Source organism: Acanthisitta chloris, unplaced genomic scaffold (genome assembly GCF_000695815.1).
Source record: "Acanthisitta chloris isolate BGI_N310 unplaced genomic scaffold, ASM69581v1 scaffold12280, whole genome shotgun sequence".
NCBI classification, from domain to species: Eukaryota; Metazoa; Chordata; class Aves; order Passeriformes; family Acanthisittidae; genus Acanthisitta; species Acanthisitta chloris.
In genome coordinates, this window is record NW_008652317.1 from 118,826 (window position 1) to 137,235 (window position 18,410).

Below are 18,410 nucleotides of genomic sequence, written 5' to 3' on the forward strand. Positions count from 1 at the left end.
GATACAGCCTTTGTCGACCTACAAATTTTAAGGAAATTATGCACTTGAAACATCTCTGGCAAATTTCTAACCCCACAAATGAAGCTGAAATAGCATTTGTGGTTTAGAACCTTAGAAGTTCGGGTGTGTTTAGGAGTAACAAACTCTACTTGTTCATGCAATACACATTATCGGGGACTGTTAACAGAATGCATGTTAATCACCATCTATTTACCTGCAGACAGCTCCTCTTCCTGGAACTAGCTCACATTTCCCACCATTGACACAAAGCTGTGGCTGCAGCTCACACAGGCTCCGACAGGGCAATCCATCCTGGCTGGCGTAGCCAGGTTTACAAAGGCAGTCAGCCTCTTTTGTCCACTCGTTCATTATGCACTCCGAGAACTTGTCACATGCCATGAATTTGCATGGGTCTGCCTGATCAGCTGGAAAGGATGGGTAAATCATTAATTGAAGCATTAGCCCAAAGTAACTTGGCAGGCTTTGTGGCAGCTAGAGAAAACAATTCACATTTACTGCCCTGCCACTTGGGCATGTTAATAGGAGGATGTAGTCTAGCATAAAAGGGCAATCATCATTCTTCCCGTAGATGACACAGCAAGCATGCAAGATTACATTGACTTCTGCATTTGTTTACCCCATCACTATTAAACCCTAATTTTATTTTCATCTCACTGACAAAGATTTTCACATTGGGATATTTTTTATTCTGTTTTTACTGTGAGTGCTCATGGATACTATGTCACATCCTTGCTTATGTGTGAGAAATAGTTTCAGCTGTAATGAGCTTAAACACATAATTTAGGACATGACAGAGGGAGGGAATTAGATTATTAAATATTGCACAAATAAGATCTGCCACCTAGAAATGCTGTTATGGCCTAAAGAAAATATGTGATATGTGTTTGCATGCCTTTTTAAAGTGATGTGTTAGCATAGGGAAGACTTGCTGCTTGGGTTTGTTTTTTTGTTTCATTTTCTTAACTATTAGTAAGGGATGCCTCTGTGAGATTAAGGGAGAATGAGTCTACTTGATGTTTATAGGAAGGCCAGCAAACAGTTTCAGTAAGATGTGTGAATCCAGAAAAGGAAAAAAAAGAAGTGTACAAAACCAAGAAAAGAGAGCACAGAGAAGTAAATGAGAGCAGATATACAGGTATAAGCTGGGCTCTGTGGCCTTTTATAGTTATGTGGGATTAAAATTTCTTAAAAAAATATTTTAGTTTAAAGAGAAGATTTGCACTGGATATTGTAGCTAGTACCTGCAGGTACTAACTGGGCTGAGAATTTTCTTCTGAATCCACTTCATGCTCCATATGAGATGCTCAGTAAAGCTAATTTAAAAGAAAAAATCAGCATTGTAGACTTTACTGGAAATTTCAGACACATACCAGGATATGCTTAAGTGGTAGAAATGAATCCAGCAGAGCTGCTGACTTTTAACCCCTCTATAATTCTATGGCCAGTTCCTTTTTTGAATTTTAGACTAGGGAGTCTTGGCATGCACAATCTCACTTTGCCATATACAATGTGCATGTTGATTTGAGATATACTTTGCTCCTTAACTGTGAGTGTGTGTATATGTAATCTCTTAAAAAAATAGAGTTTGGCATGAGTGTTTTGCTGGATAAGAAGATCATTTTTTGGTGATCATGTTTCCTTTTCATTAATACATACCTGACATACTTTGTTATATTTTCTGTTTTCACTTTGTTCTAGAAGATCATTTTTTGGTGATCCTGTTTCCTTTTCATTAATACATACCTGCCATACTCTGTTATATTTTCTGTTTTCACTTTGTTCAGATTACAGAAATAATGCATGCAGGTATTTTTAAAAGTCCTGCTTTATGGTATTATTTATGAGCAATGCAGTCAGTCCTTTGCAGCTGCTGAATCCTGATAGATATTTTGGACTGTTAGTTCCCATCAGTGTTTCAATTTGAACATCATTACCACTAGATGGCTCTTCCTTTCACAATAAGTAGGAATTCACTTACATTGCCTTAATTTACTAAACAGGTTGGAGTTTGTGTGTTTGTTTTCTGAAATGAAAGCACAGTAGGGCTTTGAAATATCTATGTGGGAATATGTTGGCTTTCTATAGACAATTTTTTTCTCTTTTGACATTTTGCTACTACTCTTAAGCCTTGAAAGAACAGCTCTCTCAGCAAACTCATTGTAATACTCCTTTCTTGAAATCTCACATCAGTAAAGCATCTGATATGGATGAAGATGAAAGATTTTTAAATTTTCCTATGTTTGCATTTTAGTGACTTTCTTATTTTAATTTAATGAAAATTTACTACTAAAGCAGGGAACATCTGACATCCCAAAGTTCACTTTTTATAATGAACACATTTAATACTTTATTCAACAAAACATCAGTTTGTCATGACAGTATTTGAAGGTTTGAATACTGTGATTTTATTAGTTTTCTTTGCCACAACCTACTTATGCTTTTAGTAGCCAGAAGAAGTTATGTCAAATGAAAGCTGTTTGGAAACTGCCTGCATGAGCTGTAGATGGATTTTTTTCTGGAATTGTCAGAGATCTGTACATAAAAAGACAGCTTAACCAAAACTGAGCATCTGCACTATGCTTTTAGTAGCCAGAAGAAGTTACGTCAAATGAAAGCTGTTTAGAAACTGCCTGCATGAACTGTAGATGGATTTTTGTTCTGGAATTGTCAGAGATCTGTACAGCTTAACCAAAACTGAGCATCTGCATGCTCAGATATTGGTTTCATTCTCCATGCCAATGAAATGAAATTCAGCCCTGAAATTGCTACCAGAACCTGAAAATAGGTCCAGGCTTCAATTTTATAAAAAAATACAGTTTTTGAAGATTTTAATCTTCAGACATAAGGGTCTAGAAGTGTTGTTACTGTCTTTCTACTGTTTAACAATGACTACAGACTTATTCCAAAGTTATTAAATCAGGAGGGATTCTGGAAATACAAGGCTATGGAGTGCTACATATAATTCTGCTCTGGTTAGTGTGTATCTGTAGAATCCAATTATTCCTAGCAATTATCTCCTTCTGTCTTGAACTCTGTAGTCCTTAAAAAAGATTTAATGATGCTCTAAACAATGGTTTTCCTACACCATTGTAATAATCATCAGAAATTATGTTTATGTACTCTGGTGCAAGATTTGCATGTCACACCTGTAAACAGCATGTGAGTATTTCTTATACCTGTCTTCACTCAGCCCTTACTCTAGAGAGTCACTATCTTTGGCTCTGAAAAACAGTTGGAGAACATGCACAGACCAACAGCTCCACCCAGCTTTTCATTATAGCATAAAAATAGGTCTGCAGATAACTTGCAACATCTTGGGTTTTCTTATTACTCCTGATCACTGGGAAGCTATTGCTAATATAGTCATTTCCAAACCCATCATACTTCTGAAGCTGTAACAATCTGCTTGGTTTTGCCTTTGCATGTACATTAGTAACACAATCTTACCTGGCTCAATATCCAGGGAATAGCTGTCAATCTCCAAATTGAGGTGTTGTGCTGCAGCATCACAGAAATCCTCCAAAACACAGTGTACTGCTTCTGTGATATTGTATGGCACTGTCCTGGCAAATTTCATTTTGCTGTTCACAATCACACTTCCATTTCTGAAGTTAAGTATTTCCAGGTGCTTAAAACCTGTGAGGTTGGACTGAAGGTATGGAAGTAGCTGCAAAACAGAAATTTGCCTTTATTTTAACTTACTGTCAGTATTTACCTGCTATTAATTTCTCATATAGTCACTTTTCATTATCAAGTACACACATCACACACTTATTTCTCTGAATTTAACACAGTTGGTAAACTCCATCAACAAATTAACTTTTCTGTTTAACACTGTCTTCTTCTGGACTTCTGCATCTTTCTTAATAACATATGGATGGGCAGCAATTTCCCCTGTAATGAAATGCATAGCAGTTGGGGAGTTTATTCATCTGGAAGAGGAAAAAAAGTGCCTCACTCAAAAGCCAAGTTTAATTATTTTCAAACATTCAGTCCAGGCAGGTTAGAGCATAGCATAATAGGCATGTTACTGAGCTGACCTGCTGCCCTATTGTACCCATAGAGAAAATCCATATCTAATCACAGTCCCCCTGCTAAGCTATGATATATTTTTAAAGGCCTCTTTTTAAATCCAGCATGCAGACACAAACCTTAGATGTAATCAGCACTGCTATACTGTTGATGTGAATGCAAGAAAAAGCCAAATAAATTACATGCCAGGCATATATCTGGAGTCTCTTGAACATGTAAAAACTTTCATCACTGACTTCATAAACTCTTATCTTCATACTGTGAGACCATCCCAGGCTTATAGATCCTTTCAAAATACAGCTTATCAGACCGGATTGTAGTAGGGTCTGATATTGTTAAAATATTGTGCTCTTCAGTGTATTCCTTCAAACTGCACCCAACTACTGCACATGTTGTTCAAGCTGATTTTCACTCACCAACTGCAAGAACTGTTGTTCTAGTGCTTTGTATTCTGAGGAGCTCCTATTGAAGAGGTCATCAGAAAAGTGCATGTTGGTTACCCTCAGGCTGAAGAAAACCACCAGCTCTTTGCCTTTGGCTGCTGTTGTCATGGAGCTGGTAGTTACATACTTCAGAGTAGGAGCTGGGGTGACTTCTGCAGGTTCAGTTATCAGCATGGAAATATCACCACTGCCTTGCTCCCCTTCATCCAGTGCTGCTGTGCTCATTGCGCCGATGCGATCTAACTCAGCAGCAATGTCCTGCACTCCCAGCCCGGTGCCATCGGGAGGAATGTCCTCAGGTGCTGGAGCTGAGGAATCTGGTAATTCAAGGGACTGTTCAATGATTTCAGAGGGGCTGTAGGATGGGCTGGTTGCTGCAGGCAGTGGTGCTATTTGGTCTGGTGGGAGCACATCTGGAATAACACCTTCAGGCTGCACGGCAGAGAGATCACTTGAGTCGATAAAGAAAGGCAACGTTTTGTAAGTGCTGACTGTAGCTAAAATGTCATCACCTGATGATTCTGGTTCTTCCATGATCTTAATTGCTGCAGAAAAAAAGGGGTAAAAACACATAGCTATGTTAAAAACCTTAAAAAAACCTCAAGCATGGAAAAAACCCCTGTATATGGTATTTCCACTGAAGCATTTTAAAAAAAAACAGCTTTAGCACTATCTAAACATGAAAATGTTGTTTCCATCACCAAGGAAGGACTACTGGAAATAAACACTTCATCCACATGTTTGAGTGATGAGTTTTCTGAGGGTTCTGTGTTTAATAGTTACACTTGGTAAGTGTTTCCTGAGCCTCTAAAGCACATTCTTGTTCTAAAGGTACATTATCACACTGTCAGTTTATACTGTCTGAAAGAGTAAATCACAGCTTTGAGCTGCTTGCTTGGATCACATGTTTACCAGAGTCATTCTGTTCCCCTCTGTGAGAAGTTAAAACTACTATTTGCCATTAATCATAAAATGTGATTGCAAAAAGCAGTGAAGTCCCTTCAGATGCAAACTGTGTTGATTTACCCAAAAGACAACAGCACTATGAGAACAAATTCAAACCTTAAGAAATCATCTGCTGCACCTGAAGCAGAACTTTTATGAGGTCCCCAGTGGGGCTTGGCACAGATCTAGGATGTGTGATACTGTAGCTGAAATCCAAATCTAAACTTTTGCATTGGGAATATCCATCTGAAGGAGGTGACAACTATCTTGGCCAAGGCACAGGAGTTGCCCATGGATATTCTTTGTATCTCTTTCTGTTACCTTGCATCTAAATGAATGCACTAATATTTCATGAAAACCTTGAGATATTTTTCTCTTGTCATGTCCTCGTGTTTCTTGTGTGATCAAGGATACGAACAGATTAGAATAGCAAAGCCTAGTGATGTTCTCTGTTTACAAAGCTCTTGCTATTACTTGTTACGCTGATAAGGAGTGAGAGTCACTTATCTGTTACGAGACCTCAGAACAGCTTTCTTAGCATTAGTGCTTGAGGCATTAATGCAGGATGATCTACTGATGGGATGAGCTTCCAGCTCTGCTGACCAACCTTCTCCAAGCATGAAATTACATACTTGGGCATATGATTGTGACAGCATTTGTTAGGCAGATTATATTTTAGAGTGATAATTACAGGAGAAAGAAGTACTGAAATGGCTTTGAAATTGCAGGAAGTTTGAAGCAGAATAGCCATATATATAGTATATTTGGTGTATAGCTGTGTATACATGTGTATCTATCTATCTATGGTCTATACATAGACTACAAAGGTCTTCTAGCATCCTCTTATTACAAGCAAAGTAACTTATGAGGCCTTGAGGGCATGCCAAGATGATCTCTGTGCATGTATAACCTGTTTCCATAAGCTTCCAATTCTTATGAGTCACTGTGTCTCCAGCTGAGGAAAAGACAGTGACTGAACACAGAGGTTGTGCTAGTCCCTTGCAATGTGAGAGTAAATGGGGTCACCTAAGAGGCTGCTGAGCACTTACTGTAGCACAGCACCAGTCCCAAACCCAGGGATAACTGACCCATTCAGTTGGATGCACTTTGTCTAATGGGTGTCATGCTACTGCTGCAAGACTTGCCTACAGAAATAACATGCCGAAATCAGAAATAAAATGATTTGCAACTGGTTTTACCAAGATTTTCCCATGTCTACATGAGACTTAGACAAAATTCAATCATAAGAAGTTAAAAACTATGGATGAAACAAAGAAGACATAGACATTTCATAGAATCATAGAATGGCTTGGGTTTGAAGGCACCTTAAAAATGGTCTAGTTCCAACCCCTCTGCCATGGGCAGGGACACCTTCCACTAGACCAGCTTGCTCAGGGTCCCATCCAACCTGGCCTGGAACACTTGAAGGGGCTGAAGCCCCCTTGAAGGGGCTGGACTAGATGGCCTTTAAAGGTCCATTCCAATCCAAACTATTATATGATTCTATATGCACATAAATTATATATAATTTTGCAATGGAACACAAAATACACTTACATTGTTCATCATAAAGCAATTGTTGGTAAAACTTCACCTGTTTGTTTTGTAGATGAGATTTTTACAGCAGAAGACAATTATTTTATCAAATGTCTATAAGTGCAAACTCTGAAGATTTAGACACTTAATCTTGGTATGTTCATTTCAGCATAAAGTTTGGTCTACAACACTATCATTCTGGTATAGAGAACCAACAAAAGAAGATGCTGAATTCAAATATACCACCACAGTAACCACATTGAAGGTAAAACAATGTCATGGAATCAAAAAACAATGTCAGCAATAAAAACTGTAACTCTCAGCTGCTGCTTATCCTCCCACAAAGACGTTTGCTGAACCCTCCAGATGTTTTTTTGTATTACATGGACAAGGCAGGACGGTATTGTACTGAAAGTTTTATATCTAAAATTAAACTGCTTTTGGCAAAGATGTGCAAACACTAAATTAAGAGGCAATTTCCTGGGAACACGCTATATTAAATCTTTGTAAAAGGAGTGCTGCATACAGGCATTTATTCCCTGCTGAGGGAGTAAAATACATAGGTTTGACTTATCAGAAAAAAAATCGACTGCCATTTCAACAACTTTATTTTAGGTATCTAATTAGTTGGTCCTCATATTTTTTTAAAATGAGGAAAACCCATCTAATTGACCATAAATGAGGAGTTATTGTTTGGAGAAGGTCAAATTGTCAGGAGACGTTTTTCTAGTGGGTTTGCATTAATAAACAGGCCCAGAAGGTTTTACCTTAAGAGGTCCTGGCATTTCATTTCTTTCATTAGCTTAATAAGCACTGACATTTCCTGTTGGCAGAAGACAAATTTCCTAAGTCCACTGATGGGCATTCTGCATATGAAAGTTTAAGTATTACAATGTATGTGTATATATTTGTATGCTTACTGGGTGAAGAAAATGACTAACAAAGGAAAAAATGTGCAGTTGAGAGATTGGTCCATAATGTGGAGTAAGAAAGACCTTATGAGCAGCTCTGCTGATATCAATACCAGATGGACTTGTACAGCAATTAGCTGCAGCCGAATTTACATATTTTGTTGGTGCCTGAAATGCCACAAAATCCCTGGATGCAGGACTGTTCTGTACAGACAAAGTGCTGATTTAGTGTTTGAGGCCTTTAATTTTTAACTAGGGCACAAGTAAGATGAGGATTAAGAGAATTAAGTGAAGAGGATCATTAACCTAATGTGTCACAACAAGTGTCTCGCAGCACATAATCACTGATTACATTCGTCTTTTTAAGTATAAAGCCAAGCCAGAAGAGCCAGAATGATCTAAGGCTGCCACTCTGTCTGTCTGTCTGAACTCTCCAGAAGCAAGTGACACCAACAGAACTCCTTCTCCACTGACTCTGGTGAATCTCAGTTCACTGAGAGTGAACCCCACCTCTTCCCTGTCTCCAGCCCTAAAAATTCTTGTATCTCTTAACCTTTTTTCCTTAGCAACCATGCTGAAAATTTTTGAGTAGCCTAACTTTTCAAAGAGCAGCCTGAGCTGCAGCTCTAGCTCCACTGCCATGTAGTGCTCTGTGTAACTTATAGGAGAAGCCTTGAGAGCTGAAAAATTTCATACCTTGCAGCTGTGCTTCATTGCCAAAGATGCAAATACATGTTATTATCACATGGTGTCACAAGAGGAGTATTTTCTATCCTAATAAAATACTACTTAGTAATGGTAATATTCTCTCGTTATTCTCAGAACAATCCAGTTCTATCTGACATCCAAGCTAATCATTTAAGTACAACAGGTGCAAATCCAATAGATATACAATTCATTGGGCAAGGTTACTTTATAGACCTGTGTCAAATTCATGTCCTGAGAGACCTGACTGTTAAACCTTAATGACTGTCTTTGGCATTCTCCTGTTTCAGCAGTTTTAGAGGATTAAGCATTTCAGAAACTCAAAAGCAGTTTTGACAATAAAAGAGTAGCTGATGTTTAAAGTATCTGTAAAACTCTGAGTAGCTGTGTTTGACTTCATTTTGCAGTGAAACTGTGCAATGGAAGTGTCTGCAGGGTAAGAGACAGTCAATGATGGAGAGCAGTCAATTATAATCTGTTAAACCTGGGTCTGAACCATCATCCTACTGCAATTCCTCCACTGACTTCAACAGCTGCTGCAGCTCACTATGGTGTCTGTTCTGCCTCTCCAAGTTGAGGCTCCAAAAAGATGCAGAAACATCCATTTGCCTCAGTACTCTGGTGTCTACAGCAGAAGAGAAGTCAGCATTACCATACTAATTGCTTTAGACAGTTAACACTATTCACACTTGTAATTAAGAGATTATGAAGTTGGATGTTGAGACAGCATTCCTGTGTTTTATAAGAATACTATACAGACAGGTGAGCTGCATAATCAGATTACGGACAGTGGGTCAGTGGTAGGTTATTTCCATAACATGACTAGTCACTTTTGCCATTTATAGAACTTTACCTCATCATGCACTCTACAAGTCAGTTTTCTGAGTAAAGTCCTTGCCAAAAAAAATAATTATTCAGCCAAGATTAAAATTTTCTTAGGGATTACTAAGTACATTTACAATGAAAACATGTTTAAAATGCCTGTAGATACTATGGCTGTCATTTATTGTAAGATATTTCAAAGTTCTCCACTATTTGCTACCCTAGTAAAATCAGATTAAAATATATCTTAAACAAGAAAGGTACTATGCTAAACTTATAAGTCTGGACTTGATTGGTATTTAGATCAATGAATCAAATAGAGAAGCAAAACCAAGAAGCAGTGAATTTGCAAATAGGAATACAGTTCTACAAAGGAATAGAAACAAAGCTGAATAAAAACCATCTTGCTTAAAACCATAGCTTCAGGAGGATTAGCAGCTCTTATTTGCATTGTTGACAGTTCCATAATTAAATTTTTCATGAGTTTAAAGTAATGACATCTATATGAAAACAGCCTAAATCTTCACAAACACCTGGAAACATAAAGAAGCATCCATCTAAATATTGCAAACAGTCCTGCATACCACTGTAATGAGTTTGGAGCACCCCAAAGGGAGAACCTGGAACACTAATTTTGAATTATTTTGCTTTAGAATGTTTGGAAACGAGATCTGACAGGTTACAATACTCATCCTTCAGAACTGAAAGTACTCTCCAAATCCCTGCCCAGTTTTTTTTTCCCCTCTCAATTGTGTGATAGGAAGAAAACAGCACATTTTTGTAGATGATGGGACCATCAGACAGTTGTGTGGTATTGAAGTTTAATAGTTTGCAAAATGGTAACAACAAAATAGAAGTCACATGATATAAATTCAAGTAATGTGTTGACCAAGGACCTAAAACAGAAAAGACAAACATGAAATTAGTTACAATTGGTGACTCTCTTAAAAATCTCATCATCAGATGAGCTCTTTAAGACTTGCCAAGAAAAATGAAAACACTGAATACACTAATTTTTAAATATGATATAGTTACTTCTATGTGAAAACAATTAATAGAATGAAAGTCATGGAGTGAAGAGTATTTTACTCTTCTAAATTGTTGTGCCTTGGGTGTGGGTAGTCTGATTTTTGTTACTGTTTCTAAATGGAACAAGTGACTGTGAGAGAGAGATGGAAGGAGATATTTAACTGAGAAGATCCTGCTGACTTTACTCTATGTTGCATTGTAATAATACACTTCAGTTTTACTGATATTGATAATTACTTTGGACCAGATGCCTTAGCACTGATTTGGCTTGTTAATTCCATCCATCATGTTTGGATTCTGAACCTGGGCAGCTCATAATGGCCATAGTTGTCAGGGAGCAGGGAGTTTAAATACTAAAACTAGCAATAACTACAGAGTACAGTAAAATGGATCCATACAGCTGTTAACTATGCTGGCTTTGAAATTCCTCTAGAGACCTTCATATAACACTGGGGTGCAGAAGTATTATGACATATGCTAGTTTAAAAAACCCTCAGAAATTTAAATAAATAATTGTTCTCACATAAAGTGCTTGGATTAAGGTACAATTCTCATTTAACTTTTTAATTGTTGTTGAGGAGCAATGATAATATGAAGATGAAGCTTTGATATTGTAACAAACAGTGGCTGCTCATAGAACTTTCAGAGATATTAGGAAACTAAAACCAGGAAATAACTAATTAGCTGTCCATAAAATACTTTCCTCCATCCACATGAAAGAAATATTAAAGTATGACTAACACTAACCTTCCTACAATAGTTTTAAAAAGACTTGGCTATAAAAGGGGAGAAAACTGGACTGCAGGAAGAAGAAATTATTGGGTTTTGTAACTGCAGCTGGTGCTGAGTGTATTCCCTTCTGCCCTGCCAAGTATTATTAGCAAAGTTGTCTGTCCTGATGCTTTCTGGCATGCTGTTGGAGCTTTGCAGCATCATATGAGCATATTGTGAAGTTCTTCAAGAATTATTCAGCATAATTTTGATCCGAATTGTTTCACTTTATAATGTCAGCTGGTGCCTGATTCTGAAATGGGGAATAAGGTATAGGAATAGATAGATACAGAATAGGGATGAGAATGGAACTTTGGACTTGTTTTAATGGTCTAAGTTCAACCAGGGCTTCAGCCACTGCTCTGGGATATATATATCACTTAGGGGAAGGACTGAAATGTATTACTGCTGCACTATTTCTCCAACTTCATTGGGATATATACACTTAGGAGAAGGACTGAAATGTATTACTGCTGCACTATTTCTCCAACTTCATTCCTTCTGATCTCTAGAAAAAGAAATGCAAACAATGGCAACTTTTATTGAAAGATAGAGCTTAGGAACTGAAATCCTCAGGTATGAAGATGCCATTCATGAATAATACTTGTTTTCTGCCCCTAGCAGGTTTTGCTATGCCAGCAATACTTAGGAGAAGGACTGAAATGTATTACTGCTGCACTATTTCTCCAACTTCATTCCTTCTGATCTCTAGAAAAAGAAATGCAAACAATGGCAACTTTTATTGAAAGATAGAGCTTAGGAACTGAAATCCTCAGGTATGAAGATGCCATTCATGAATAATACTTGTTTTCTGCCCCTAGCAGGTTTTGCTATGCCAGCAATACCCTCCTCCCACTCTGCCTGAAAGCCAATTGTTCCAAACTGCATGGCAATAAAGATGGTCATTGAAGGAATGTTTGACCCTATACAAAATTTTGACTGTAAAACTGTTATTGGCACCACTATTCTAGAAGAACAGTATTCTACAATAATTTAGGTTCAAAAAGTCTACTAACTGTGGAAGAATGAAAGAGAAACCTAAACATGTAAATGCAGTAAAATGAACAAGAAATTAATTTGTTTGCATCCAGACTTGGTTTAATCATGTTCTTAGTGATGAATATAATGATTTTACCATTCTACAGAATTAAAGTGAAACTTCTGCCTCCTTCTAATGTACATCTGGATATTATTGCTTGAAATTTTGTTTAGTCCTTTCCTCTGCAGAACTTTCTATAGAGTTGCATGGAGAAAGCAATGTTAGAAACTTATTGGGAAAAAAAATGTATGTTGTCTTCAACCAGGTCAGAACTGACTTCTTTTTTTTTTCTTTTTTTTTTTCTTTTTAAAATTGCCATGTGCAAGTATATGTCACTCTTGACAGTTTAGATTCTAGATTCTCATAAACACAAATCCCATTAAATTTAGTATAAACATCATGGCAAATTTACCTCCATTTAAGATTTTTACATATTTTTGTTAGTTTTAAATATTAAGGCATCTTTGAAACTGACTAATGTGCAGCTTGAAGTGACACTAGCATAAGTGCCATCTGTGTGAGGCATCTCAGGATAGCTGAGAAAATCAAAGTTGGAAGGTCAAACCCACTCTGTGGACAGAGATAGAAAATTCCATTCAGACATGGTGCAGATAATGGAACATAGACAATTCAGAGCACCCTAGTTACCTATAATAGTCCAATGCAGGTGGCATGAGTTTTCTCTAACAAGGAATTGACTATTAAAAATTCCAGGGTGAGGTCAAATGGACTTCCTTAAGCTGGAAAGATACTGAATTGTCCAAAGAGAGGACTGTAATAATTTTAGGAAATCAAGGTTTTAGTACCATTTGATCATAACATATTATTTCTCAAAGCCAGCATTTCTAGCAAGACCAAGGATTTTTAAGGAGTGAGGAAACGGCAATATTTAAGGCATGTTAGTCTCAGCAGTGCCACTTTACCTGATATTTGTTCCAACTGGACTAAATCATATATAACTTCACTAGTTTCATTCATTTATGACCTGGTAAAGGGTCAGTCTCACAACTTCCAACCCAAAAGTCTGTACTATTTGTTTTAAAATATTTTTCAAATTTTATTACTACATTTGTCAGAGGTTTTACAATGATTTTATTCAGAACATTAATACATTAAAGTTATTTGTGATACTGACTTTGATATCTTTGAGGTCTCTTCCAACCTGGTTGATTCTATAAAAGGATGTTCAAATTCTGAACTTATTTCTGCCTCTTTATACTCCTTTTTTTATTAGACAAGAATGACTACAATTGTGTTTAAAGACTAAAAACTGCCTCGAATAAGTTCTTAGCCCTTTAGTTCTAAAGAAAATTAATTTTCTGGAACAAAGTGAAATTAGACCACATGCAGAAACACCTATATACCCTTCCTGGTGGGAGAGCTCCTTCATGCACACTAACAAATTTGAAAAAGAATTATAGAGGGTTGTAGGCTCGTCAGGTTTTCAATGTTAGCATAAGGCAAGTGCTCCTTCCTTCCTCTCCTCTGAGTCTCTATAGACTTGAGTTTGGAGGGAGTGATATGATTAGTCTGGAGTGAAATAGCATTGAACTGGAAGGGGGAAATCATCAGGAGGATGCTAATTATAGGAAAAGTGATAGCATTTAGGAAACAGAGGTACTGAAGGATGGTTAGCTGTGAAAGTCTAAAGTGCACACATGAGGTATCTGAGAAGTAGCTCCAGGAGCAATGGAGTTGACTAGCAAAATACAGTGATGGCTGTGTGAGAGACACACCCCAAGTGTGTGTGGAGAATATGAGCATCTGGTCTAGGGGTGCACATGTTAACAATGGCATAGCAATGTGCACCTGTCTCTAGAAAAAGAGACTTCAGACTAAAAAGTATGAATGAACAAGTGGCAGAGCACTGTGGTATATCTTCATAGAATCATAGAATCAACCAGGTTGGAAGAGACCTCAAAGATCGAGTCCAACCCTACCATCATTACTAGACCCTCTTCCTGCTATCTATAGAGGTGCAGAATGAAGTGTTACACTTTTCATGATACAAGTGGCACAGAAGATTTGCATCTGGATAAGCAAATTTTCTTAACAGAAATATAAATTTTTTTCAGTACTTCACACAGTAATTTCAATGAGTCATTGGAATTACCAATTACATATAAAGCAAATTATTACTTCTTTTGGTTAAGGTGCATTTATTTTGAGTATTTTGGAGGTCATGAATAAGAAATCATGTTTGGAGGAAGCAAAGCATAACCTTAAAAGTAAAACTGAACTTAAGCAGTTGGATAGCTTAATAATTTAAACAAGTCATCTGTTAAACTGGGAAAATAGTTTTCTCTTTCTCCCATACCGTTTCACTTGGATAAGTAATTTCATTTCAGCATTTTTAAGTATGTTTTGAAGACATGATGTAGATTCTGTTCTATTCAGATTGCTCCTGCTGTTCCCAGCATGGACATAGCTAGGCAGCAAGCTCATTACATTTTGGCCATATGCTAATCACTTACTCTAATACATTTGGGACTCTTCAGGACACCTGTAGTACCCCGAATATGCAATTCTAACTAATCAAAACAGTGAACATACTCTGAACTTTTCCTTTAATCTGACATATCCTAATATGGGCCTGCTGAAACTCACATTCAGTCTCATCATCAATTCACAGCCAACTTTCAGACCAATCAATATTATATATAGTGCTCGAGAAAATGACATAGCTAGGCTTACCTGTTCACTTCTCCAAACATCAGAAGGCAGCACCTACACAGAAACTGTTCTTTGCTCATCTGAAGCAGCAAGTGATGAGTGAAAAGGCACAGAGAGAAGCTGATGGGGGAAAATGTTGAGAAAATCCTGTCAGTTTATGGTCAAAGAAAACAGGAGGAAAACATAAAACGTGCAAGGAAATTGAAGAGTTCTTACCCTGTATAACCATAGATGTGAAAAAAATGGTGAGCATTCATTGCAGAAAGAATGAGTGAATTCCAATCCTGGGAACATCTGGAGAGATTCTTGCAAGAAGCAAAGGGGTTTTCTTTTCTCTGACAATGCTGGTTACGCCAAACAGAAAGTTATGCTAAGCAAAGACAGTGCTTAGGCAGCTGAGAGGCAGAAAGAATCCCAAAGCATGCAGAAAACTGAGTTTTTCTAGAGGTTACTTGAAAATAGTAGTGATTTATTGAATTAATTGTTGGGTAGGAGGAAAATATTGAAGTGGACCACTCACAACACATCCATGCAAACATGAGAGCAGTTATGGATATTAATGACATTTTTATCAGTTACACATACAGAGATGTGACCACCACCTACTCCTCCTCAATGTTTTTTTTCTCACAGAAAAAAACCCTGTGATACACCCCTCAGGGTCTTCATCTCTCAGAGGTTTTCTTAAGAGTTTGAGGATGACCCAGGCTGGTGAGACTGAGATACAGTACAACTGGCTATCTGGAGGATTGTACTGCTACCTTTATTATGTCCTATGCTTTTGGAATAGCTTCTCCAGAAATATTGCCTCCATGATGGTCAGGATTTTGGGATAACCATTTACAATTTGTTACTAGCTGCAATTAAAACAAATAAATTAAATTTCTTCTTATATTTAAAAAAGCAAAATATATCATTATTATTGTGGCAGATGTCATGGACTATTTTATCTGTTTATATATTTGTTTGCATTTGTTTTACTGCTAAAATTTTCTTGGTTTTTGAAACAACAATCTGCCTAACACTTTACACAAGTGGCTTCCTTTCTGAATTTTCATACAGTTTTAGAGTCACAGGAGTATTGCAAAGAGAGGAAGAAATGTAACCATACAGAAGATATATTAATTAGTTTTAACTCCAAAGGGAGAAAAATATTGGGAAGAAAGAGGAATGCTAGAGAACAGTGATCATTTCAGACAGTAGGAAAAAAAAGCAAACTTATTTTTGCAGTGGTTGTAAATGGAAAATAAAAATACCCAAGATTTTCAAGGTGCTACAGCAAAGACAAACCTTTTTGAAAAGTGAAAGGTTTTAACCATGAGATCTGATGCAGGCATTTCACAAGTTTTCATTAAGAGGTCTGGAAATCTGTGCCACTCTCTTAGTTCTATTGTGAAATCTCAGAACACCAGGCTTGCTTCAAAGACAGCTTAGCATCTTCCTAGTAGCTCTGGGCTACTTCTAGAAGTGGAGTAACTGCCACCACCACTTGACCAGCTTGGCTGTCTAATCCTCACTGACCTGCTCTCTGCTGCTCACAGACACCACCACAGTGCTGAATGAGCACAGCACTATCTGAAGCAGCCTCACACCTGCTCCTGGCTCATTCCTCCCACTGACTGCCCAAGCCTGACAAATCCCATCCAGCATGGCTTAAAAAGATACCTCTTGTAACCCTCACGTGTTTTTCATTCTCCATTCTGTAAATTTTGTATGCAGAACTTTATGTAGATTTGTGTGTGTGAGGCTGAGTCTGATTATTTTTTTTTGGGAGCTGTGAAAGAATTATGTTTTCTATTGCTCTGCTCAGTGTTCTCAGCTAGGCACAATTTAAGTAGCTGGTGTAGGTTGTAGATGTTCCATACCCAGGAGTTTGTAGCAATGTTCAGCTTGTAGCTGCACACAGGTGATAACCAATGCAATAAAGTCCATCTGTGAAACAGAGCCAATACTTAAAAGAACCTCAGACTATGCCTTTTTGGTGGCCAGGTCTTTTCATGGTAAAGAACAGTGAATTTAAAGTTCTAAATATGTGATGAAGAAACTTTGTTCTATCTTCTGGACTGAAGGGTGGGGAAATGTCTGGAAATTAAAGTAGTAGAATTGCAGGGAGCTGTTTAGACCCTAATCTTCTGTCCAACCTTATAAAGCACTGTCTGAGCAGTCCCTGCCATTTCACACCAGTAACAATTAAAAGATTTTTTTTTTATGACTAAGAAATGCAGCAACGAAATGTAGCAAGGAACAAAGTGTGAAAAATCTATACCTGGTAAATTCTGCTTGCCAGATTAAAATTACTATCACCAACACTGCTGACTTTAATAAGACCTGAATTTCCAAATCGAATTCCATCAGTTCCTACGAAATATGCAATAAATAGGGAAAAAAAAGCATACAGGAAATGCTGTACACAGGACTGCCAGAATTGAAGAAAAGCTTTAAAAAGAGAAAAAGTTTTAAAGAGGATACATTTTAAAAACTCAATAAATAGATTTTCAACAGCTCTCCTGCTATTAAGCATTCAGTAAGTTTGTGTCCTTTAAGCTTTTAAGAAAATATAATAAGTACAGCTTTGAGTCATCGCTAACACAGCATCCCTTCTTTTTAGATAAGGAACAATTATTTTTCTCCTGCTACTCAGCTGCAGAAATAATGATGGACTTTTTATACTCTAGTGCTTTTTTTTAGACATGTATTAAACAAGGAGGAACAAGATTTTTTTGGGGGGAGCTTTATTTACAGCTCTAGACAGTTTGTTCTATTTTGCAGATTGACAGGTTCTAACTCAAATAAGCAACAACTAATTTCTTAAAGTAGAGTTTCAATGGTCAGTACAGGCAAGTCAAATACCCTCTGCTTCTTCTCTTCAGTCATTTGGAGCTGATAGGCAACAAGGTTTTTCAGCTATTTAGCAAACTGGGAAATAGATATATGGCTCTATGTGGCTTTTATAACATCAGGTCCTAATGCAATGAGTGAATAGAATGAAAAGTGCATGACACTTTCCCCTGCAAATGTAACACTTTTCCACAGTTATAATGAATGTTATTTGAGGGTATGCTCTGTTTTTGTCAGTAGCACTACAAGACTTCTCAGCATGCACTTGAAAATAGCTGCATTTAATGCTCTTCGTCATAAACTTTGTTTTTAGGAACATTTGACAACTGATTCTTGTAAGAAGTGATTTTCTAATCTTTAAGTCACTCTGCTAATCATAACGTATTTTCTTTTCTCTCACTTCAGAACTCTGCAAAAAGGCAGGACTATAGAATGGAAAGTTCTTATTAAGCACATAAACTACCATGTAACAGCAGGACCATGGAATATGTTATGCTTTTCCCAATACAGAGTTGATTATTGCATGTTCCCAAGTGGCAACTTTTGCATCCTTTATTCTTTAAAATGCTGATCTTGTTATTTTTTGGTTCCAAACAACACTATAGACAGTAATATATATGGGCACTCCTCCCCCTCACACTTCTC

The 18,410-nt window shown here is 37.2% G+C and overlaps 1 protein-coding gene across 1 annotated transcript in view; it reads right to left on the minus strand.

Moving 5' to 3' along the window:
- Positions 1-18,410, minus strand: part of IMPG1 (interphotoreceptor matrix proteoglycan 1) — a gene marked incomplete at its 5' end in the record, with an annotated part of 36,162 nt that overhangs the window by 1,025 nt on the left and 16,727 nt on the right. Inside the window, 3 exons of the mRNA XM_009076969.1 lie at positions 215-425; positions 3,469-3,688; positions 4,470-5,041. Coding sequence (XP_009075217.1) covers positions 215-425; positions 3,469-3,688; positions 4,470-5,041 — 1,003 coding nt within the window. The remainder of the gene's footprint in view (positions 1-214; positions 426-3,468; positions 3,689-4,469; positions 5,042-18,410) is intronic.